Raw genomic sequence first — 25,656 nt, 5'->3', positions numbered from 1 at the left:
TCGGAAATTTAAACTCGTCCTGATTCAGAAAATCATTGGTTTCACAGTCGATCCACTGCTGCCTTCATCACTATCTTCAAGTGTGTTTTTTCTTGACTAGGTCATTGAAATTCCTTAATTTAGATTAACTTCAGTGACAAAAACTGACCACAGGAGGCAGTAGTGAGCCAGCAGTTGCTATATTTTGGTGAGCTTCAATCGCCGATTTTCCCTATTGGGTTTGGTATTTGGGGGTAGCGGTTTACCGTCACTAGTTTCCTGTGGATAAGGTCTTTTTATAAAGTGAGATGAAGCAATGAACATGTTCTTTATGGTGGTGAAAGTAGCGAGTTAATTCAGCTTCTCTACCTGTAGTTTATTTCAACTCAGTGTTAAGATGTGGTTAAAGGACTCTGTGTAATTTCTCTTTTCCTTCTACAGGGTCACAGTGAACTCACTTTGCTTCCTCCAGTCTCCACACAAATGTATTTGTTTGAGAGTGAAGATGACGGGAGTGAGAGCCGACTCCAGTCTGAAGATGCTGCCTCAACGTGCTTCTGTGCACATCACCAATTTAAGATCTGAGGAGCCAGGAGGGCAAGGTGACTTTGGCATAATCTGCCAATTTGAGTTTGTTAATGCAGGGGGAAAAAAACCCATGGGAGATGGAGAAGGAGGGAGAGCGAAGGAGACGGAGGGGGGTGAGCAGCAGGAGAACGTTGTTCTCTCTCATCTTTCTGTCTCCAGAGTCCATCATACACTAGTGACTGGATTTATGCAGTTATGTAAGGAGGTGTTTAGGGAGTTTAGGGCTGTTTACTTCAGCTTTTGACCTTTGATAAAAAATATTCAGCATGGTGACCATTGTTGAGTTTATTATTTCATTTTAAATAACATTAGATCAAAGATTATATATTTATTCTAGTGTAATTTCACTTTTAACCATTGCAAACCGCCACTTTATAGGAAATCACACATTCAGAGACACTGCTGCCTCCTGTGGTCACAAGACGTTTCTTATAATCTCTGATTTTTCCATGGGCAAAGGTTTAGGAGAGTGAGTGGCTTAGAGTCTCACTTCTCCGTTGAAGAATCCGTATAGCTAACGAGCTGTGAGAATTATAGGGGTTTAAACTACGGCCAATGACCGGACCCCTGTGATAACCACGCCCACAAACCAATTCATTTTTAAGATGATTAAATATAGTCAGAGACATTTAATATGTTCGTTTGTTTGCACTTGTTTTTGAGTGCGTTTGTTTGTGTCTGTGTGTGTGCGCGTGCGTCTGATGCGTTTCTCTACCGATGAAGATTTCTTTCATTTATTACACATGTTTGTGCGTGTCTGCGTGCGTGTGTTTCATTGGGCAATAGAAGCTCCCGTGAAGCTGCCGCACCTGCAGCGTCAAAAACAAATCAGAAAACATCTGCCACTCTAAAATCTGGCCCTTTCGGCAGTTATTTAAATGCTGGGAGCGTTGTGGTTTCACCTGTAGCGCCTAACCCGATATAAATCACTCCTCCTCCTGCAGCTCCTTCTCTCCTGGTTCCGCAGCAGCTGCAGAAGATGAGGATGCACCGAGCGGCGGTGAAGCGACCACCGCGTCTGCGACCAGAAGGCGCGGGAAAAAATAACAGAAGGAGGAGCTGAGGGGAGGAGAAGGGAACGAGGAGGAAAAAGGAGGAGAAGTGAAGGAGGTGGAGATCCCGCGAGAAGAAGAAGGAGCGACAGACAGACGAACAGAGAGAGGGAGAGAGAGAGACGGGGGGACCGTAACCAGAGGCAGGAGAGTAATTGATCATCACTCATTGATCAGTGATTTGATGAAGCTGCGGTGATTTTATTTATTTCACACTGGAGGAGGAGAGACTGCGTCTCCCAGAAAAGGTAAGAAGAAAAACCAACCACAGTCCGTCCCTCTCCTCCTCTCTATCCCAGTCTTCCTCCTCTTCATCCTATACCTCTCGGCTTGTACCCCTCATGTTCTTTTCCCCTCTCTTGTGTTCACCTGTTTTCTCCTCCACATCTCCACTCTTCGTCTCCTCTTTCACTCTTACATATATCTCTCATCCGCTCCTCCAGTCAGTCTTAATGTCATCCTCTAGCTCTCCTCGTTTTCCTTTCCAAACTCTTCCTCACCTCCTCTCATTCATCTTTTCATTCTCATCTTTTCTTCTCCTCCAGCTCCCGTTTCCCCCTCTCACATTCTCCGTTCCTCTTTCAATCCGTCACTAATTATTTTCCACATCTTTCCTATTTTTCCTCCTCTTCATTCTTTCTTCCTTCGTACACATTCTCCTCATTTTCATCCTTCTCCTTCCTCTCCTCATCTCCTCCACATTTTCTTCCTTCCCCGATGTCATCTTCTTTCCCTTAGCTGCTCTCCGTCCTTACTTTCTTCCACCTCACATTTTCCCCTGCTCTAACTCTACACCTTGAGGAAATTGGTTAATTAGTTATGTGATGTCACTATGCCACTGACCTGTTGATGTGTATACAGGTTAAGGTGTGTGTGTGTGTGTGTGTGTGTGTTTTCATAGAGAGGCTGTTCATCTACATTTACCCCAGTACTTCTCAAATGGTGGGGCAGGGCCCCCTTGTGGGACACGGTGAGGTGGTGGCGGGGGGGTAATAAGTGTACCACTGCTGTAATACTTGAATGCTAACAATCCTCCAGTCACTAGGTGGCAGCAACTGATACAGTGGTTTGTACAGATAAAAATATACACGTTATCAGGTTCTCAATTAGTATTTCCATTTGCGGGGGTGTGGGTCGTCAGGGGGGCGATGGGCGTGAAAACATTTCAGTCCCCAAGGTGGGGGGGGTGGGGTGTTACAGAAAATAATTGAAAACCACTGCTTTACCCTAATGTTTGTAAACCACTTTTAGCTGAAAGAGAAACAGCTGCTGACGGTCCACTGCTGCCTCCTGTGGTCAGTGTGTGTCACCAAAGACACATTAACAAATTTAACAAAATTAACGAATTTACTATATAAAGCAACTTAGGTTAGGATAGGATAGAAAATCTAAAAAAAATCATTTGTCATTTGAATATGATATATATATACATATTTATATATGTATGTGCGTATGTGTTTATATATACAGTATATATACATATATATTTTCATATATACATATGTATATATATACATATGTATATATGTATGTGCGTATGTGTTTATATATATATATATATCTAAACATATATATACTGTATATACATATACATGTACATACATACACACACATATATGTTAAAACAAATGTTCACGGCTCATTGTAGAATAAGACACAACAATAAAGTCCAACCGGTCCAAAGCTGGGATACTATTTTCCTCCTTCCAGTGACGGTGAAACATTTCTGTGCTGTTCAGTAAAGTTGACGCTGCTCCTGTTGATTGTGTAACACTTCACACCTCACTGATCCTCAGAGTGTTACCTCAGCAGCTGCAGAGATGCTGCTGCTGCTGCTGCTGCCAATCTGTGTGTGTGCACCATGTAGACCTCTGTGTGTGTGTGTGTGTGTGTGTGTGTGTGGCATTACCCTCCAGGACACTCTGTGATTAAAAAAACAGCAATGCAACACTTACACAGCAGAAAGAGCAGTAAGCAGCCACATCCAGCCTTAAAGCGGGCTCTTCAAGGTTTCCCAATCTGAAATAGTCCTTGATATGAAACAGGGCCTGGAGTCAAGTGTAAGCCTACCTTATTATCTCACATTCCATACCTGTCCATTTCAATGAAACAAGGGTTCATGGTTTCATGTTTTTGTTTCCAACCTGCAGAATATATTTTTAATTATAAACATTTCTCTTCCACCAAACCTTTTACAACCCCCTGGAGTACTACTGTGTTGAAGAACTGTGCTTTAAAAGGAAATTCAGGGTTTGAAAAGGCACAATACCATTTTTAGACTCTGTTCATCCTGTAGTGAGCTCCCCCCCCCCCCCCCCCACTATTGCTACAAACTATACAGAGGCTGTAAGCCTTATACTCTCCTACGTAAAAGGATGAAAAAATTAAATTGGAATTAATCTCACAGACCAAAGTCCATCCAAGAAATCAATGGTTTTAGCTACATGTTGTCCAGTGCTTGTTTTTAAAGTAAGTAAAATGCGCTGGACACTAAGTAATATTTTTAATTTATATTACTGATACAAGCTGACCACAGGGGGCAGCAGTGGGCCAGTAGCTCCTGTGTTACTGCGTGTTAAAATCACTGATTTTCTCCAAAGATTTTGCTGTTGTTTACAAACCCAGAATTGAGGTTTGATCTGATCTGCGATGGTTGCCGTTACACTCCAGTGCCATATTTATATGTGGAAAAGCTAAACAGAAATAGTGAATTGATTAGCATACATTTTTTTAAATAATTTCTACACACTGTCCTCTATCAGAAGTCTCTCTCTCCCCCCCCTCTCTCTCTCTCTCTCTCTCTCTCTCTCTCTCTGCTGTAATTGATGGCGTCATAAAATCGTAGAGGACTGGTGATTATTATTCTACGTTGCTGCTGGCATTTGAGAGCTGAGCAGCAGCAACGTCAGTCACTTCTGATAGCACACACACTCACACTCCTCTCTCCCTCCGTCTCTCCCTTTCTCTGTCCAACACACACACACACCGACACTAAACACAGAGGTTTACCGTCCTGTGTGTGTCTCCTCCACTCTCCACTTCATTATCTCCAGCAGTGATTGCCACTTTTAGAAAAGAAAAACGTTGCTCATGTGACAGATGACTGGTCTACGACTCAACCATTGAAGTAAATCACTTCATCTTCATGGCAACTAATGAAGTTTTATTGCGCAGCGTCTCTGGTGTCAACCACAGAACACACCATTTGAAGAACAGTTGGTACAGATCCCAAAACATGAAGAGTTTGGTCGCCTGGCTAGAAAACCAGCATCAAGCAAAGGCTCTGGCAACAAGAATGGGTCATGACTCACAACTTGGCAAGACCTATTAAAAAAAAAGATTTGCTAAAAATAAACTGATATTGATGCTACACAACGACCCCACCAATAGCGAAATGGAGCTTAAAGATCTTGATAAATATGTTGAAGTAATCGTCTCCAGGTTAGACCAAAGAAAAAAGGCTCAGAGCTTCGCCACGTAGCACAATGACAACCAGAAATACCAAAACAGCTAAACATGAGTCGGAAGAACAGCAGGAAGGTATTGCACAAAAGTAGAATAACCAAATCCAGGGTAGCTGAGGTAGCTTTTAACCTATTCTGATCTGCGCATCTTCAACGCACGTCGAGCCTGGAAGAGGCACGGCTATGTCGACCCGAGTGTAGATATTCTGGAAACTTAGGTGTTTACAACGTTCTTGAATAGACGTCGGAATTGCTCACAAAATCACCGATGGGACGGTGGATAACAGTCGTACTTCATACTTCACAGCTGCAGAACAACAGCTCCTGATGGACTTCTATGAAGAGGAATCCTTTTTAGCTTGACTTCCTGTGTGTGTGTGTGTGTGTGTGTGTGTGTGTGTGAAGGAAACTATAGTAGGAGCCTTCTTCTGGTTCCAACCAAGACTAAAGACTGTGTGTGACCGGCAGACAGTAGCAGATGGATGGAGAGAACTTTATGAATCCCTCTGCAGTGCCTTATGGGAAATGAGGCATATATTAAGCATATATGCCAGAGTAATAAATGAAACACTTGAATCAATATAAATGGACTGTTGCAGTTACTGACAGTCAATGGACTTCAATGTCAATGACAAATGACAATATAAATGGAACATTGTAGAAATACAGGTGAACCAGGAGGGTCAGTCGTAGTCTGGCTGTTGGCCTGGTCAGGAGCAGACCAGTTAGCTCTGTCCTGCTTTCTACAACCGACTCCAGGATAACTTCAGACAGATTAAGCAACATGTCCTGGTTTAATCCCTTATCTTGGTTTTGTAATGTTAGCCCTCAGGAGACTGAAGTCTGTAAACAAAACATTCTGTCGCACCAATCACAGACTGCCACAGACTAAGGTCCTTAGAGAACAGTGGTTTTAGCTCGCAGAGAAACACGACTGCTGGTCCACTGCTGCCTCGTGTGGTGAGTTGGTGTCACTGAGATAAACCTAAATAAAGAATCTATACACAAATTACGATGTAACTGCACTGTGTGTGTGTGTGTGTGTGTGTTCACACTGATTTGATTTTTACTGTTTTGCAGCACTGAATAACAACATCTACTGCACTTCCTGCATCCTCAAAACAACTGTATTAATTCGGTGTGTGTGTGTGTGTACTGTAGTGTAAGACTGCAATCATTTGCTTTTCAATTGCCTCCTGAGGGTCATTGAAAGAAGGAGGAGGAGGTGGAGGGAAGGATGCGGAAAAGAGGAGGTAACAACCAGGCAAAAGGAAATGGAGAGAAAAATCAGGAATTTCTAAGACCAAGCTTTGAAACACAAGACCGTTCCTACGTTCTCCTTGTTATTCTGCTGTGATTTTTTTTGACAGTTAAACTAAAGATTCTGAAGCATTTTCTCTTCTCCACCAAAGTCCACTGAACAATGAACCAATTCACAGCCTTACATGCAGATGGCAGTGTTAATTTTGACAACAAGGTCTGGTTCAGTCTTAGTCTTTTGAATAACAGGCTATTTAGTTTTAGTCATATTTTAGTCATCTGGCATGTTTTAGTCTTATTCTAATTTGACTGGACTAAATGTCATACAAGTTTTAGTCAGGAATATCTCTTAGTCTCTAGACTAAATATATCTCCAGAATTGCCAGTCATTGGAAATATCAGTTAAATCAAGTTGTTTACAAAGGGCTTAAGGTTTGACCGTCCAAGACAGGAACAGAAGCAGTTGCAATATGCAGTGTATGTATTTTTCTACTCCTCTGTCTATATAAAATCAAGTAGATTAAAAAAAAAAGTTTTCCAAAAAAAAAAAGGACCACATGTAGCTGTTATGCCATTGCACACAATCTCAAAGAATTGCTGTACTCCTTAATGTTCTGGTAAATCAACAAAAATTGTCTCTCTGAAAAAACACAAAACAAAACTCAAATAGAGATAAAGAACATATGTTTGGGTTGTAGTGTCATTGCACACAAAACTAAATATCCCTGTAAATTCCTACATATGATTGACATGGATTTGTTCACGTGTTGCTTAAGTGTTGATTATATTTCATCATAGTCTTCATCATCACAGCTGACGTTTTATTTAGTTTTTATTTAGATTTATATCCATGACAGGTGGACCAGGAGCTCAAATCAATGAGTGCTTTACAAATGTGGGTTTCCTGTTAGAACAGTCAGTGACATATACTCCTCAGCTCGCCCCCTCCCCCGTTTATATTTGTTAGCATACTGCAGTGAAATTAACACAGGAGAAATCATCGAAAAGCAAATTATTGTCATTTATCGTAATCGTATACAAACAGTAATGGTGGTACAGTAGTAGTAGTACGTAGTATTACTGTGCCTACCCTCCATTTATAAGTATTTAGTGCAAATGTGGAGAACCAGAAGATAATTCTCAACAACAATAAATGTTCTCCAGTCATCCTGCACTATTTGGAAACATTTGCACCCCCAGTGGACCCCCAGGCTGGAGGATTTTCTTTAGTTTGTTTAGGTCTAAAACTGCAACAAAGCAGCAACAAAGCAGGGCCAGAGTACATGTTTAATGTGTTATATTTACTCGGTATTCTTAAACGCTATCTCGCCTTAGCTTTAAGAAAAACCCAATGCGTTGTTATGTGTATTGTACTTAAACAAATGAATAATTCAGAAGACTTTTGACATTATGGAGTGTGTAACGTCGTTGCACCTTAGATAAATAAAAAACTCACAACCTTTGAGGACATTGGTGGTAAAACGTTCCTGAAGCTCCTGCTGTTGATTTTTGTCCTTCCTCTCTGTCTCTGCACATTTATCTGCTCACTCTGCCGCATTGTCTTCTTTACTTCACACCTCTGCTTGTCTTAGTGTATGTGTGTGTGTGTGTGTGCGTGTCCCTACATGGCCTTCTTCATCATTTCCTCATCTCCCCTTGTTGTAAATCTCCCCTCCTTCGTCCCCCTACTGCTGTCGCCTCTCCTGCTGACCATACGCAGTCTGTAAATAGGATTAAAAATCATCACTGAGTGTGTGTGTGTGTGTGTGTGTGTGCACAACTGGAGGAGGAGGAGGAGGCTATTGTTCCTCTCACTTGACCATTGTTCATCTTTTACTGCATTTTGGATTTTCTGAACAACATACTGTATAATGCGTTTCTCAGCTGTGAGCGTCCCCTGTGATGAGGACCAGCAACTGCTGCCTCCTGCTGTGTGGTCAGTTTGTGTGTGAAAAGAGCAGCACGCAGGTCACAGAGCCATGTTTTATTTACTGCTGCCCCATCAGTAGGTTCACATGCAACAGATTGTGACACTTTATATGACACTATATGAAAACATACAGGTTCTGTATTGAGCTGAGAAGTGTGTGTGTGTGTGTTTGTAAAGTTCATCATCAGGTGACACACACATACCTCTGACATTTCATTCCAACATCAGAAAAATCGATGTGACCAAAAGAAAACATTTACACCCAAAGAGTGCTTTTACGACCTCTGTGTTTGGACAAACTGCCCCCTGCTGACTACACAAGACGCCTCATTTATATAATAATAATAATAATATATAATGTAATTTAATTAAAAAATTAAAAAATTACAGACATTAAAAAATAATCATTTGAACACATCCCTGGGACCTGGCACACCTCATTGTTATTGGTTCTGGTTTCACCAAGTTTCCATAGTAACAAAACCTCATTTAAAAACTTGGTCTCAGTTGGATTTCATCATTACCTCAGTTGACGTTAAGACATTTCAATATTAATCTAAATGTCTTCCCCAAATGGACCCTGAGCCGTTGTTGTTTGTCTCCGCTTCTTTTACTCTGCCCTCCATTGATTATTTGATATTCTGTGTGAGTAATAATTTGAACACATCCCTGGGACCTGGCACACCTCATTGTTATTGGTTCTGGTTTCACCAAGTTTCCATAGTAACAAAACCTCATTTAAAAACTTGGTCTCAGTTGGATTTCATCATTACCTCAGTTGACGTTAAGACATTTCAATATTAATCTAAATGTCTTCCCCAAATGGACCCTGAGCCGTTGTTGTTTGTCTCCGCTTCTTTTACTCTGCCCTCCATTGATTATTTGATATTCTGTGTGAGTCTTTTACCTGAATCCCGTTACTGTTCTCCCACAGCAGCTCGCTTATTCTTCAGGGATCAATAGACTTTCATCCAGTCTCCATCCTCCAGCTGTCGTTCTAGTAGAGCCGAGACCAGACTTTGTAACCAGTCATCGGAGGAGAACACTTATGTGGACAGCAGAAAAAAAAAATCACATTTTATTGACACACCTGTACAAAAAGACAAGATTCAAACTGTTGTTTTATTGTCTGGAAGTTTTCAGCAGCCAGAGCAGCAAATAGAAAATAGATGTAACTCTTCTCAGGTTGTTACTACGGACTGGTTTAATATCAGAATAATCTCAGTGGTCGTCATACGATACAATGCAATCTCACAGTAAGTAACAATAGTTTTGGCTACAAGACGATACGTTACAGTACTATGTGATAATTGACACACAATACAATTTGATTTGTCACAAAATAACGGTACTACACAGTTGATTCAGTATGGGATGTTTTTTTTTTTTCTGACATAAGAGAATATAATTTGATACAATACAATTTGTTGCAATCTGATAGGACACGCTGCCATACAATACTACACTTTACAATAGTAGGGATGGCTTGATGTCTGATACTGATACTGCAACCTGGAGTATCTGTTGATACTGATATCACACCTTTACCGTCTTTTCTCCTCTAGCATGCTGCAGGCTGCCAATGCTGAGGCCATAGTGTCCTTGTTCGCAGCATGTTGCACAAAGTTCAGTTAAGTTAAGCATTTAAAGCTAAGGATCGAACAGGCTATAGTTGATTTCTTTCGATTTTTGATCCTGAACTTTTGGCCAGTATCAGACCCATACCTGTACCTGAGTGTTGGATTGAGCCAAAATAATAATATTATCAGTCACAATATGGGACTCTGTGGTACTTGCTGACTGGTCCAGCAGCAGGGTTGATTATAAATAATCTTTCATTTGTTGTCTGGATTCAGACGTGTCTGATTTCTAGGACAGGAATTCTTCTGCAGGTGAAGAATAATTGTTTGGTGTGGGACAGGGCGGACTCTATCAAGAGATATTTCTGTGACATCAGCGTGTTTGCTGTCGACCAGCAGCATGGTCGAGCACCTTTTCCTTTGTGTCTTCTGTTTTGATGGTTTGGGACTTTTTGACTTCTGTTTACTGGTACACACTGGGCTCAGGCAGCCGCGTTAACAAAGCTCATTCATTAGGTGTTTGTGTAACTACAGAGAGTGTAACATCTTCTGAATGATACATCTTTTGCACCTGTAATCAATAATAATAATCAAAGTGTTTCTTCTTCTCTGTGGGCCTGGTTGACCCACTGTCCAGCACTGGACCAGGAATCATTCTGGTTTTGTTTTGATGGTGAGTTGGTGGAGGACATTGTTGCCGTCCGGAGGTTGTTGTGGGAGAGTGTATAACCTTTGGTCTCGTCCTGTCTTCACACATTTACATTGTAAAACACCGCATCACCCTCGCCACCTGCTCCGATGTCACCAGGCCGCTCTGCACTTTTTCATTTCATCACTCATTTTCCTGGTGTTAATGGGGCTGTAATTCCGCCTTTTGCTGACACTTTGGCCTCTTTCAGAGGAACAATAAGATTTTTTTTTCCCCCCTGATATCACAGTGGAATTTCTCACGCGCAGATTTTTATCCGATGCTCTTCTTCAGCCCAGCCTGGCAGAGAATGAGCAGATTGTTGTTCAAGGACACTCTGAGTCTGGCTTTTCAAATAAAAACACAAGTGCTTCCTCAGACACACAAAAGCCTGGTTAAACTAGCGGTTGGTTCAAGTGAAGCTGGAAAAAAGGTTTTTTCTCTTTTAAACCAGGAGATGATTGAATGGACGACCTCATTCGTAACTGCTGTTAAGTGTTAGCATATATAGTTGGGGTTTTTTTTAGTGTGATTTAATGCGATGCTGAAAAGCAGTCTCAATGGATCATCATCCATTCATCACCAGCTGACTATCCTGACTATCAGGTCACACAGGGACCTGCAGACTCATTCAGCTGACCTGTCACCACTCCTCCCCCCCGCCCCCCCCCACCAGGTGACAAATGGTCTTTGACTTTAGGGCAATGCATTGAAATGACACCAGGATTTCAACCGCTGACCTTTTAGATGTTATGTCCATAATCTACAGCGAGTGTTATCTCACAGCATTGAAGACATTCTTAAATCAGGAAAGAAAAGGCTGCTGGGTAAAAACATGTCATGTAAACATATCGATTACAAATGTCCTTTCAGTGTCTTCTGGTTGATGATTGATTGGTTTGTTTGTTGAGGTTGATGAAAGGAGCTCCAGGCTTAGATGTCTGAGGTTTTTTAAATGCTGAAATGAAAGTGAAAAATAATCTGTTCCAGTAACATAACAGTGTCTGTATCAGGGCCGCCGCCACCGCTGCTGCTGCTGCTGCTGCTGCTGCTGCTGCTGCTGCTGCTCACAGCCCATAAACATGTCTTCCTTGCTTTACTGCCACTCCTACGGTCTATACATTGATCCGGGTTCACACACACACACGGTCACATAATTTAATTTAATTTTCTCTCAGTAAATCAGCATAAGGTATAACGTCCATAAAGAAAACCACTGATTTTAGCAGTAGTTGTTGATTCACCGCCGCGTCCATCGTAAAATTCATGTGTTATTAATGTAAATTTGTAGGTTGGTAATAAGAACAATATTTGTAATACGAATATCACACAAGTAATCATTTGCATTTATGATCTAAATTCAGGGATTTGTTTTTTTATTGACTTTGGCCAAGGCTTTGACCAAAGTCAAGCCAAGACTTTTTATAGAGACCTATATATATATATACTGTATATATATATATATATTCATATATATATATATATGTATATATATATATATATATATTCATATGTGTGTGTGTCTGTATATATATATACATATATATATATATAAAATTATAATATAATAAACAGGAACAGGAATATTATTATTATAAGAGGAAGTTATAATGATGCAGTCAAAAACCAGCTAGCACTAGCACTGACACCGGAGTCCACTCATGAAAAGTTCACTCATGAAGTCTGTCAGCACTGTCAGTTTCACTGAAATCTATTCTGATCCTCTGCACTTTATTGTGAGTGTTTCTGATCCGCGTTATAAAGATTATTACTTGGATGCTGGAATAAAGCAGTGCGTATGAGAAATGATCAAGCAGTTGACTTAAATAATTTGTATTTTTATGAGAGAACTTATTTAATATGACAATCTTTCAGTAGGCCTGTACATTATCATTTGATGTACACATAAGTGGGGTCAAGTTTAACATTTTATTTTGATTTGATATTTTATTCTATATTGTGCGTTGTTGGAATTTGTTAAATGCAATTTCATGATTCTGTATTAGTATACATTATACATATTCCTTGAAACATTAATATTAATTTATGCAATATCCTTGAATTTTTTGGGGGGGTTTAGTTCACAGTCATAGTCATAAATAAAATGGTACTAACAATTGGCATAATCATTTCTTTTGGTGTTTGCGGTTTTCGGCCTTGGTTTCCTCATTTTTGGTTTTCGGTTTCAGCCAACAATTTTAATCACTAATATATATATATATTATACAAAAGTCCTGCAAGGGAGTTAGAAATGAAACCCTAACCTCAGCCTGATAGACTTTGATCTTATGATGAAATCATAACGCAGCAGGCTGAGTCAGATTTTTGTTGTTTGTCCTCATTCATCATATCATGTACGGCCACGTTCCAACATGCTCTCTCCTCACTGGTATCCATGTCCTGATTTAATCAGCTGATAGCTCTGAACTGTTTTGCTCTCAGAGAGGATGAAAAGAGATTGTCTGACCTTTTGTTCTGCGTTAAATGTTCCCCCCGAGGCCTGAATAAATATGATCTGTCACCACACCAGGATTCATCTGCTGCTTCCTCTCCAACAAACCCTGCAGCTGCTGCCTGGGTTTAATGTGAACCATGTCATTCAAACAGGGCACAGAGTGAGGCGAACGTGTCACAGAGTCGATGTCACACAAGAGAATTCAGAATTTTATACCAAAAATTTTATGATTTCAATACTTGGTTTTGGCCCTAAGGTCACAGCAACCTGATGCTGATGTGAAACAATGGTGACTATGGCACCAGGGTACCAGGTGACAGGAGTGGGACTAATGACAGACATAGGTGAGTGTGATCAACCTGATTTCCGCAGGAGGACAGGCAGACCGACAGACCAACAAATACAACAACAGACTGTAGTTAGCAGCTCTGACAAGATGATCCTGGACTAGCTAAAAGCTAAAATACACTGACGCTCAAACACATGCTATAAAAATGTGTGGATCTGTTAAATAAAAATAAAACAGTAACTAACATTAGTTAGCTCACAGGACGACGGGATGACCACTAGGTTTAGATATGTCGTGCTGTCAACTCAACGTCAACCGTCTTTCATTCAGATCCACCTTAGTGACATACACTGACCACAGGAGGCAGCGGTGGACCAGCAGCTGCTGTTTACTTTCTGAATTTTGTCACCGATCACACATTGGTGTGTTTTACAAAGTTTGTATTTTTCCAGTTGTAAAAGGGAAAACAGATTTTTATGATTCAGTGGACTAAAGACAACTGTTCCTGTCTCTCAAATGTCTCTGGTTTGATTCCAGCTTAGTCAGTAGTGAAACACAAACAGAATCCCTGGACTCAGCATTTGAAATGTAAATGTTCATTGCAGCGAAGGGGCAGCGGGGGAGTGGGGGAGGAGAGGGGAGGGCGGCTCTACAATTTTACACAGTAGAACTGCAGAGGTCAATGTGCACATTTAGGAAGATGAAGCAGGAGTGGAGGAGATGGACCAGGAGATGTTGAGGAATGAGTGTGTGTGTGTGTGAGTTAGACTCCGCCCCCAGGGGAAAATCTACAGTGTCTTTAGTGTCAGTCTCTGATTGATTGACGGCGCTGCAGGGATGTTAGAGCAACACATTAGATCTGATTAGATCACATGACCAAAGAGAGAGAGAGAGAGAGAGAGAATTGGTCCCACTGCACACACATCCCTGTCACTACGTCACATTGTGTGTGTGTGTGTGTACCCAGTGTGTATGTTCGTTTCCCCGGTAACTGTGACAGTTATCGTAGACCCTGGAGGCGGTAAAACGCTGTCCTGTCTCTGACATCGCCCTCATCCTCATTCTGACTCCAAAACTGTCAACAGAGGTTTGGTAATCTGTCTGTTACTAAAACTGCAGAAGGGCGACATCTGTCTGTGGAGATGAGTAATAACCCTACAATCATATTTCATCTTCGTGTAGATCCAGTGTGGAGACTTTTCTCCTCCTACGCAATCTCCATTGTGTGTAGATATCTGTCTGGTGATTTGACAGAGCACAGGAGGGAGAGATAGCGCCCCACTGTGGCCTGATGTTTTGAGCTGTGGGCACAGAACCCTTTGGACTATTTTCAAAGTGGAGTTTATTAAACAACAACCTAAATCTTTGAACACTATACACCATAGAGAAATCTAGGGACTTTAGTTCACACCTCAGATGTTGGTCCACTGCTGCCTCCAGTGGTCAGTTTGTGTCACTGAGGGTAAATTAAATGAATTTTTTTTATTTGTTTGTTTGTTTTATCATATTGTTTTGGGAAAATGGACAAACTTGGAAATTTAAGTTGGAAAATGTCCTACCTTGTCATCTTAGCCGATAGGAAGGGCTGAGTGTTGCAGGTTCCAAACCTCTGCAGTCCCTCACGATCCATCTGGCGGCTGTGTCAGTCGTAGACTTAATGATTGATGGTGTTTTAAGCTTAAGGTAATCCAGTGAAACAAAAACCTTTCCTCACAGTGTGTGTAAATACCATGTGTACCAACTGCACCAACAGATACACATTCTGACCAGGCCTTTAAAACCTTAATCAGTTTATTTCTGACAGTCCTAATGTATATGTACATTGTACATGTAAGATAAATATGATGAGTAAAAACTGAGTTTTTTTTAATTACATTTCCCCTGTCCTCCTCCTTTTTTCCTCTTCACCTTCCCTCCAGTCGAAGGAACCCTCTGTAATGTGAAGTGATTGTTTCTGTCCATTACGCCTTGATCAGCTCGGCTGAAGTCACATTACACAGCCTGCTGGCAGGGAAAGGACAAAACATCGAACTCTGACTGGAAAGGGCCTCGAATAAAAAGTAGACATTAAGGACGAGTGGGCTGAGTCAGCTGTCCTCTAACGAGATACGTGAGGACCAGAATATCTAAAACACACATTTTTATCTATTAAAACCAAACAACTTTTTTCTTGGTCTTTACACCTTTTTTTTTTTTAAAGAATAATTTATGAATGGGTTTGGTAGCGGTGTGATCAACAACAGAGAAGATTAGACACAGTTAGACAGAAATAAATTTGCTAAAATCGTTAGCGCTGAAGGAGAAGATTAAATCTCTGATTCTCTCTATGGACTTTGGTGTGGGAGAGGGAATGTTCTGGAAATTGTCGACGGGATTATATTCTGTGTGCATACGACTGTGTGTTTGTGTATGTGTTTATGGAAGGTCCTCGGTGTAACATCAAAGCCAGAGCTTTGATTAGATAGATTCATATCTGCCTGCTGTTCTGACTAGGTTATAACACACACACACACACACACACACACACACAGATTATTATTCACACTTCATTTTCTCTTGATTTCTATTAGTCAAATTGTGATTAGATTTTAGCTAACCATTAGCTAATGTCAGCCAACAGTTGTATTTATCCAACATCAGGTGAATTCTGGCTGTTGATAGTTTTTTTCTTTCGTAGCATTTTGGCCTTTTTTACCCTTTACACTCTATAAAAACAAATATAAACAATGGGTGTTTGGCTAATTGTCCCAAACTAGCTTTGACCTTTTTGTCAAAATTGTTAAATTTAGATGATACTTTTGACATGAGCTAACATTTAAAACCTTCTGTGCTAACTATTAGCTATTCCCTCGTCTATTTTTTTCCCCTTGTTTTCTAGTTGTTGTTTTTTTTATATTTCTCTGTTCACATTCAGATGTCTGTGAGAACTGAAGGGTCATGACCTGCTGAAGTCTTACCCTGCTGTGCGTGTCAGTGACGGTTGACGAGACGTGGCGTGTGTACCGTTTCAACACTATCCTGGTATTGTTTCCATGACGACCCCTCTGCCTCCTTTTGTCATGACTAAGCATTTCTCTGTGTGTGTGTGTGTGTGTGTGTGTGTGTTACTATAACAGTGAAACAATAGCAAACACAACAAAATGATGGTAGACTGGATCCACACACCGCCTTTCAACGTGCATACACACACGTACATACAACTGATGCAGAAGTGATGACAACTCAATTTATCACTGTTTAGAATAATTGTGTGTGTGTGTGTGTGTGTGTGTGTGTGCCTTGGTGCACACTTATTCAAGTAAACTACTCTACTCCTGTCGTCCTCTTGCTCTTTTGCACACACACACACACACACAGACACACACACACAAAGGCCAATTAAGAAGACTGATGTAGCCACAAATCCAATTATAGTTGAACGTACAATTAACAAAGAGTAAATTAAAGGAAGGAGAGAAGGAGGAACACAGAGAAAAAAAGACTGAGGGATGAATTAATGACTGAAGTAGGAAAGAGGAGAGCAGAGAGGAAAGGACTTACGGAAGGAAAGATTGACAAAACAGTGGCGGAATGAAGGGAGAAAGGAACTAAAGAAAGAAAGAGAGAAGGAAAGTGAGGAAGCAGTTGTGAATTGGGGATGAAATGTGAGGAGAGAAGGACACTGAGCCACAGTGTCTTAAAGAAGTTAAAATGTCAGAGCATCGCTCCGAGGAGCTGGAGGCCGATGAGGGAGGAAGTGACAGAGGAAGTGAGGGATGAGGCAGATAACAGATGAAAGGATGGATGAAGAGGAGGAGGACAGGAGCTCTCCAGATACAGGGTTGTGACAGACAAACGGAGGAGGTGAGGAATGAGATGTGAGACGGGGAAGAAAGAAGGAAAGAATGGAAGGAAGGACAGATGGACAAAGGGGGTAAGGAAGAAAGGATTAAATGAAGGAAAGACAGAATGATGAAGAGTGAGAGGAAGAACGACAAAAAAGGAAGCACGGAAAGGAAGACCGAAGAAAGGAAATGATGGGACGGGGAAGTAAAGACATAAAACATGGGGGTGAAGGTTAACAAAGCCTGGATCAGAGACCAAAGAGAAATCTGAAAAAAATGAAGGACAGAATTCCTGATGTTCCCTCAGGATTGGAGCAGGATCAACTCCTTTCTCCAACACCAAAATACTGCAGCTTCTATATTTAGATCATTACATAACAGAACAGATGACATCATCATCATCATCATTATGGATGATGAGGATGAGGAGTTTAATCTGACAGATTTTTGTTCTTGTTGAAAAAAGAATAGTCAGGATTTAAATTGAGGACAAACTTTATGAACTGACAGGAAAAAGACAGGAATCTTGATTTGAACCACCACAAGCAAAGACAGGAATCTTGATTTGAACCACCGCTAACAGGCTAAAAATAATCTGGTTCACATTGTCTTAGATCTTCAGCAGTTTGAGGAAACAGCCAATGGTTTACTTTCCTTATTTTACTTTAATCAGTGATTTTAGCTCAGGAACACATTGGAGTTGCTGGTTCAGTGCTGTCTCCCGTGGTCTGTTAATGTTACTAGCTAAAGAATTTCATATAGTGAGGTCACTGAGTATGAACTTCTGAATGGAGCAATAGCAATAGACCAATAAATGAGCTGAAACCACTGGTGTTTGGTGGAGGGGTTTGGGGTTTTAGGATTCTGTGTGCTTCATGCAGGAGTGTTTTCAAACCAGCCACAGTTGTTACCTTACACACCAAAGTCCATAGAGGACATGAGTGATGCTCAAAGTGACAGAGAACGTATTGATTCACTATGGAGGGCTATTTCATCACTTTGGTTTTCATAGTTCTTTATTCACAGTTACGCTGACCCCAAAACTGAACACTGGAGGCAGCAGATGACCAGCAGGGTCTCTGGGAACTTAAACTGCTGATTTTCTCTATGGACTTTGGTGTAGGAGAGTGGGTGGATGACAACCTTAGACAGCATTTATGATCTGTCTCTCCTCATGTCCTTGTCCTCGTCTGGCTCCTTCAAAGAGCAGTCAGCTGTCTGTAAAATGCTAATACATGTCACTACCTCATAAAAGTGGTCTAAAAAAAACCCCATCTCTGATCTCCAGGAGTCAGATGAATTTAATTTTTATCCATGTCCATCCTTCATTTCCTGTCCGCCTCTCTCCTCCAGCCTGCTGACTCTTAAACTGCCCATATCGCTGCCCCCCCCCACCCCCTCCCCACCCTGCCTGCTGTAAATGCTGCTGCCTCCCCTCCTTCTTATCTCTCCTCCTCAGAACCTCTCCTACAGCCTCCTTCTTTTACCCACCACTGCATTTTTCTGTACTTTCTTCTGTACTTTCTTTCAACCAGCACCTCATCAGAATTCTCAGCACACTCCCGTCCTTTCGTCTCAGTGTGTTCCCGTCTCGTTCTACTTCTGGATCAGAGCTGAAACCGGACGCAGGTTTTAAGCAGTTGGACGAGTTTCCCCGAGCCCGGTGCTCAATCAATCAACCAACCAACTGAGTCCGCCTGTAACAACCGTAGATCAGATTTGTGAATCAGTTCATTTGACGTAGACAGTAAAAGTCTGAGCCTCATTTTACCCTTGAATTCTGAGGTCAATGTCTTCAAGGTTTTCCAGGCCAAGGACCCCAAACTGTTATAGAGACGGAGCAGGGCCCCTTAGTAAACAGTCTTCAACATTAACCTGAGTCTAGACCTGGTGTGGGCAAACTTTTTGACTCATGAGCCACAATTGTCCTATAACTGAACAGGGGGGGGGGGGGTCAGGAGCAGAGAGATGGAGCGTTGGTGTGAACTAAGAGAAATGACCTGTAAAAGTCACACATAAAGGCTAAAATGCTGAAATGCATTTAGTCTTCTCTACACCATCTATTGGGGAAACGCAGGCATTGCAGGGAAAGGGCAGAAGTATAAGGCTAATATAAATTAATAACAGAATTTGGACAAGTTTGGTGGGCCGGATTAAAAGGCCAAACGGGCCACATCAGGACCCCAGGGCCGTAGTTTGCCCGATGCCTGGTCTAGTGTCAATACCTTTACACAATATACAGTCCCAACCTCTGGTCTAAGTGACACCAGAGGAGACATCCCCCTTGTGGTTATTCAAATAAAAGTTGTTAAATATAGAGTAAAAAACACCAGGAAACGTCTATAGGGTTCTAAGCTTGTAAACCACTCACTCTCCCACACCAAAGTCCAGAGAGAAAACCAGTGATTCAAGCTCACAGGAACACAGCAGCTGTTGATTCACTGCTGCCCTGTTTCACATGTTCAAATGTGTTATTATTGGCTTTACTGTTCAGAATCCACGACCACAGGTGGCAGCAGAGGACCAACAGCTGTGAGCTAAAAACAATGATTTTCTCGGCTGACTTCGACATGGAAGATGGAGTGGATTGCTTCAGCTGAGAAGATTGAGAAGAATGGTGTGTCGACAGACAATATTGTTTCAGTCCCTGACACCTAACTCCAAGAATGCACTTGTATCTTTTTTCATCTATAGGCAATTTAAAGAGTACTGCTAAATCTAGTTAAAATGTCACACTTTTTTGAGGCAACAGTGAATCTAACACTCGTTTCGTGTGTTCTTTTAAATCACTTCTTTTTCTCTGTGCACTGTGGTGTGGTCGTGTGAGTGGCCTTTTATAGTGCAGTGTCCTGTTAACTTTGAGATAAAACAGTCAACATGGTCTTCAGATGCTGCCGCTGCTGGGTCTTTGTTTAAACACCGTCTTCAGTTCTGTCAGCTGCACGTTCTAAATCAGAGCCAGGTGGTTGTTGGCTCAGGAGTCGTGCGTACGGTGTCAAAAATGTGTCAGGGCTTCATGCAGCTGAACTTTCCCTTTAAGGTAAAAAAAAAGGTAAAAGAGAAAAAAAAGAGAGAAGTGAAAGAAGGCAGGGATGGATGGAGCGAGTGAGGAGCCAAGCGTATCTGCAGTGCTGTAACCACACTTAGTGGAGTGGTGTAAAGTCGTCAGCACAAATTCAGCCCTTACTGTGCAGATCTTCAGTACATCTGCATTCCAGCGACACACTGCGGGATTGATCTCATCTCATCTCATCTGTGTGATTTAGGTGTCATCAGTGTAAAACGCAGCAGTGAGCAGATCTTTAACAAAAACCCAGTATGTAGTGAGTCACTGTTGGGAGATCAGACACAGATTCACACACTCTCCTCCAACCAGAGTCCTGCCTTCAACCTGATGCAGAGTGCAGCAGGTTGACTCCACTCTCAGCTGCAGGATTTTTCCCTCCCTCAGCATCACTTTGTTTTTCCTTGATCTTGACTAAACGAGTGTTTGTGTGCTGCGCAGTCAGCAGGTTTGAGTGTGTGTGAGTGTGTGTGTGTGTGTGTGTGTGTGAGCTGCCTCTGCATTCACAAAGGAAATCCACACAAACTTTTCCTGAAAAACTCTGAGAAGTTTACATTGAGCTGACATTAAAGGGCTTTACTGCTGAAGCAGCAAACCATATACCCATAGACCTGAGGCCTTTAGCAGCTACCCCAAGTGGTCCATAAAGGTACTGCAAGGAGAATGTTTTTCTTAGTCAGACAGTCTTTTTGGACCCAGGAAATTGTTTTCCCCAATGTTTTCTCATTCATTAAAAAAACTGTTTTTGAATATTAATATTTATTTTAATATAAATTTTATAATAATAATTTATATATTTAAATATATTAAAGTATGTGTATTAAAGTGTCTTTAAGTGACCCCAGTGGGTCATAAAGGAAAAAGTAAAGGAAAGTGAACTCCTTGTCAGTGTGACACAGCTCACCACTGCACACAACCAAATGTGACCTCTGTTTTTAACCCATCACCAAAGTGAACAGTGGCAGCTTTAAGAACCAGGGAGCAGTGAGTGGAGACGGAGCCATGACAGAGCACCTCAGTGGGAACTTGGCAGATGGTGGACTAGAACCTGAAACCTTCTGGACCCAAGTTCACTTCCTCAACCACTGAGCCACCACTGCCCCCATTAACATTACCATTAACCTGTTCTGTTAACATGTAACACTGGTTATCACCGAGATCACTATTAACTTCTGGATTCCACTTCCTGTTTCAGTCTGAATCCAAACTTGGTCTCTTTCCTTACCTCAGGTTAGTCTGAATCAAAACTTGGTCTCTTTCCTTACCTCAGGTTTTCCAGATGAATCCGATGACACAGCTGTACTATAAGAAGGTAAGTCTCACAAACATACACACAAACACACCATCAGTCCATCAGTGATGACGTTAGTGACAGGCGTGTGACCCTCTGCAGGTCACCTTTACAGTGACCTCACTGATCTATGTCATGTTTTCACGAGGAGCTTTGAATGGTGACATGATGAAATATGAAGCTCACTTTCACTCCGTGTCTCAACAACCATGGAGTTTTACCCAATGAGAAGCCTTTAACCTGCAGTAGGCGGGACACAGAACATTCCCACGCTTCTTACTACATTTTGATACTGTGTAAATCAATGATCTGTAAGATGATCAAACGATTTCAAATGTGAATAATATCTAAGTCTGCAGTTTAGTTCAATTATTCTGGTATTTACTTTCACCTTCACTCAGATACCTGTAGGGGGAGCTAAATGCACGTCTGAAGCTTCTGTCACTCACATACACTGATGCCCTGTTTTCATATGGTGTAAACCTGCTCCTGTACACTGGGTCGGAACACATTAAGGACACTTAGCACAAAGGCTGCTGTAGGTGCCCTAGCATCTCTAATAGTTTGTTAGTGGGGTGTTGTCATGGCCCATTAGGGCCGTAGCGCCACGTTAACGTCACAGTAACATGTTAGTGTTGCAGTAGCAGGTTTGGTAGTTGGGGAATTTATCGACCTGGACAAATGGAATCTCACGCCATAAAAAGATGTAGAAATCAAATACGTTTAAATAGCACATTTATAAAAATCATTTTAGTTAGCTGCACGACTGTAGCTAAAGGAGAGGATGTACCGTCCGCCTCACCCTCAGTGTCGTCTCTGCATGAACAAAGACAGAAGCATCATTTAATATTACCTTGTTGGGCTTGGCCATGTTTTGTGATTATGTTCAACTTGTACTGTTGGAATGCTGGAATAAGTCCGATGTCCCATCTTCCTGGAATGCAGCACATGACTGTAGGAACTAGCTGCTACTTTAACCGCACCTGCAGCTAGCAGAAAAACAAAAAATGTTCAGACGCAGCTGTGTTGATCAAATAGTTTGTGTCTTTGTCTGGCGCTAGGCGACATATTCGCCGTACCGCGATCGAATCCCACTTCAGATCGTACGAGCTGAGGTGGAGCTATCAGCGGAGGAGAGGGCGTACCTCACTGCTGTGGAGAAAGGTACGGACCAGCCGACTTTGACCAACACCACCGTTTTACCTGCAGATCATAATAACTGGTCCCTCCTCGTTCTCCATCTCAGGCGACTATGCAGGCGTCAAACACGCTCTCCGTGAGGCGGAGGTCTACTACAACATGGACGTGAACTGTCTGGACCCACTGGGCCGCAGCGCGCTCCTCATCGCCATCGAGAATGAAAACCTGGAAATCATGGAGCTGCTGTTGGACCACGGCATCCACACGGGTGATGCCCTACTCTACGCCATCAGGAAGGAGGTGGTGGGTGCTGTGGAGCTGCTGCTGTCCCACCGTAGACCGAGTGGAGAGAAACAGGTGAGAGGGTTGACCCACTGACCTGCAGTCTGAGACTAGCTCCTTAAAGTTAACTGACATACGTAGCAATGAGCAGCTGTGAAACAACTGAACAGTTACAGGTAAGACACTCAGATGCTTTTTAGTTTTCCAAAAAAAATATCTTCAACAATTCATCAACTCTGGAATAATAAAGGAAATGATAGCATTAGCTACCATAGCATAGACAGACGCTTACAAATAAAGGAACAGTTAAACGCTAATGTAGTGGCCACAGTAGCATCTATGGTGGCTACGCTAGACTACACAAGGGCTGCCAGCTACAGCTCTAGCTAGCAGCTACAGTAACAGTTACAGAGCTAGCCAAAAGAGAATTAGTCCCATAATAAGAATTTATTTATGAACTATATATATATATATTTAACTAAAATGTTTGAAAAAGTCATGTTAGTGTTCATACCAGAATTTAAGAGCAGATAATATTGTCATTAGAGGTGATATTGGCAGCTAACAGACAAACACAGTTATAATAGTGTTGTGATAGCAACATTAGCTGTTACGTTGGTAGCTAACAAACTGTAGCAGTTGTAACAGTATTTACACAGGTAAGCTAACAGCTGCTGTATCTACACCAATGGCTATGAACCATCACAGTAGCGGGTGTTAGCACTACTTATGCATAATTATTTCTTTAAGTGTGTGTGCGTTTGTCTTTGTCGTAGCACGTGTGTTAATGAACATCCTTTCACGCCACATTCTGCTGTGGAGTAAAATTAAGAAACCCTTTTTTTCTGTAGACGCACTGTGAAATAGGATTCAGATGCAGACACAGCTTCTCTGTGTGTGTTTGTGTGTGTGTGTGTGAGAGAAAGAGAGAAAACATCAACAAGGAGACATGTATTTAAAATAAATTAATAAATATAAAGAGATGATGGTTTAAAATGTTGGACCATGACTGAGACTAACTGAAGTTAGATGCTGTATTACCATGGAAACCAATCCTTGGCTGAAGCATAGCATTGTGGGAAGGAATGTTTTTTTGGTCCGTTCTCAGCTGGACGAGGATGAGAACAAATCTGTTCTTACTCTGCTACTGTCCACTTCACTTTGAAAGATAAAAACAGTGGACTGAACTCAGACTAGAATAAAGGCTCAGTTCCAGGGACACTTTTCAGACTCGGTGCTTGATTTCTGCTGCTTTGACCACAGTGTCCACAGACTTCACTTCAGATTCATCCAGTCTAATCCAGATTCCTGTGTGGTTGTTTTACTCAGGTGCCATCTTTGATGATGGACAGTCAGTTCTCAGAGTTCACCCCTGACATCACTCCCATCATGCTCGCTGCTCACACCAACAACTACGAGATCATCAAGCTGCTCGTACAGCGGAAGGTGAACCAAACCTTAGCCTCACCTTTTTCTTTGTTTTCTTCTATTTCACCAACTGTTCACGACTGCAGTTAGATTCCATCTAAGTTCTAGCTGCTCATCAGTGCTGCTATTCTTTGCTGTACTTTTGCTGAAGTGACATTTTGGTTAGATTTAACCCTTGATAGCCTTTTGCTTAGTCGAGGTTTATCTAGCTTCTTATTGCCTTTAAAGTAAATTATTACTTTTTAAAAAATATTTTTCAGTAGCATTAACAATGTAAAAAATTTTAAAAATATTTTTCAGTAGCATTAACAATCAAGCATATGATTAGCACTTTTTGCTAACCTTTGGCTAATTTTCAATTCTTTTTTACTCTTCTGAGCTGGGTTTTAGTCAGCTGTTGGCCACTTTTTAGCATCTTTCTTTAATTTTTTACTCTCTCACTCTTGTGTGTGAGTGTCTGATACCTAAGAAAAAAGATTAAAGATGTTTTAGTCTCTTGTGCAGTAAGTTGATTTCTTTCAGGTCAAAAATTATTCGTAAAAATGGAGAATTCTTTTTTTGTTACAAAGTCACAGTAAAAACCTTCTTCACATCTGTTATCTGATAAATATTCAGCTGCTAAAATGATGCTGCAGAAAGTCTGTTGTGTATTTCTGTCTTCTATCTTATCAGCCATGACTTATCCTGTCGTTGTTGTTCCCTGTAGGTCACAATCCCCAGACCACACCAGATCCGCTGTGACTGTGTGGAGTGTGTCTCCAGCTCAGAGGTGAGACGTTCACACTCGCGTTACATCTTATTTACACCTGACATTTCAGTCCAGGTGAACACTTGATTGTCTACATCAGTGAAGACATGACGGCTGGCTTTGACCTGGAAAACAACACCACACACACACACAGACACACAGACACGTAGGCCACATGCTGAGATGTGAAACATTTATCCAGGTCAGTCTGACGCTGTAGCTTCTGACGTCTCTGTGGATCTGCTCCTCCCTCCGCAGGTCGACAGCCTTCGACACTCGCGCTCTCGTCTCAACATCTACAAGGCTCTGGCCTCGCCGTCCCTCATCGCGCTCTCCAGTGAAGATCCCATTCTCACTGCGTTCAGACTGGGCTGGGAGCTCAAGGAACTCAGCAAGGTTTGGATGATGACCTCTGTGGCTCAGGTGTCCACACCTGAATGATCAGTGTGGATTCTGTCCTGGGATCATTTAATTTACAAACCACATACAGACGTTTGTAAGAAAACGTTTTAAATCTCAGACACAGTGTTGTCACTCTTGCCTCAGTCAGTACATTAAAATGTGTGAGGTTGTGATTTTGGTGTCTCCAGTCCT

At 41.6% G+C, this 25,656-nt stretch overlaps 1 protein-coding gene across 1 annotated transcript in view; it reads left to right on the top strand.

The window, feature by feature from the left end:
• The first annotated feature begins 1,280 nt into the window (after window positions 1-1,280).
• trpc5a (transient receptor potential cation channel, subfamily C, member 5a) overlaps window positions 1,281-25,656 on the top strand; it is a 38,344-nt gene continuing 13,968 nt past the window's right edge. Inside the window, exons 1-7 of the mRNA XM_017031378.2 lie at window positions 1,281-1,867; window positions 21,444-21,485; window positions 22,526-22,628; window positions 22,711-22,961; window positions 24,216-24,332; window positions 25,021-25,083; window positions 25,321-25,458. Coding sequence (XP_016886867.1) covers window positions 21,453-21,485; window positions 22,526-22,628; window positions 22,711-22,961; window positions 24,216-24,332; window positions 25,021-25,083; window positions 25,321-25,458 — 705 coding nt within the window. The 5' untranslated portion in view covers window positions 1,281-1,867; window positions 21,444-21,452. The remainder of the gene's footprint in view (window positions 1,868-21,443; window positions 21,486-22,525; window positions 22,629-22,710; window positions 22,962-24,215; window positions 24,333-25,020; window positions 25,084-25,320; window positions 25,459-25,656) is intronic.

The sequence above is a fragment of the Cynoglossus semilaevis genome, chromosome 1 (genome assembly GCF_000523025.1).
Source record: "Cynoglossus semilaevis isolate Cse_v1.0 chromosome 1, Cse_v1.0, whole genome shotgun sequence".
Lineage (NCBI taxonomy): Eukaryota > Metazoa > Chordata > Actinopteri > Pleuronectiformes > Cynoglossidae > Cynoglossus > Cynoglossus semilaevis.
The sequence above is the reverse complement of the archived record's forward strand: the minus strand, read 5'-3'. Positions and strand labels throughout refer to the sequence as shown.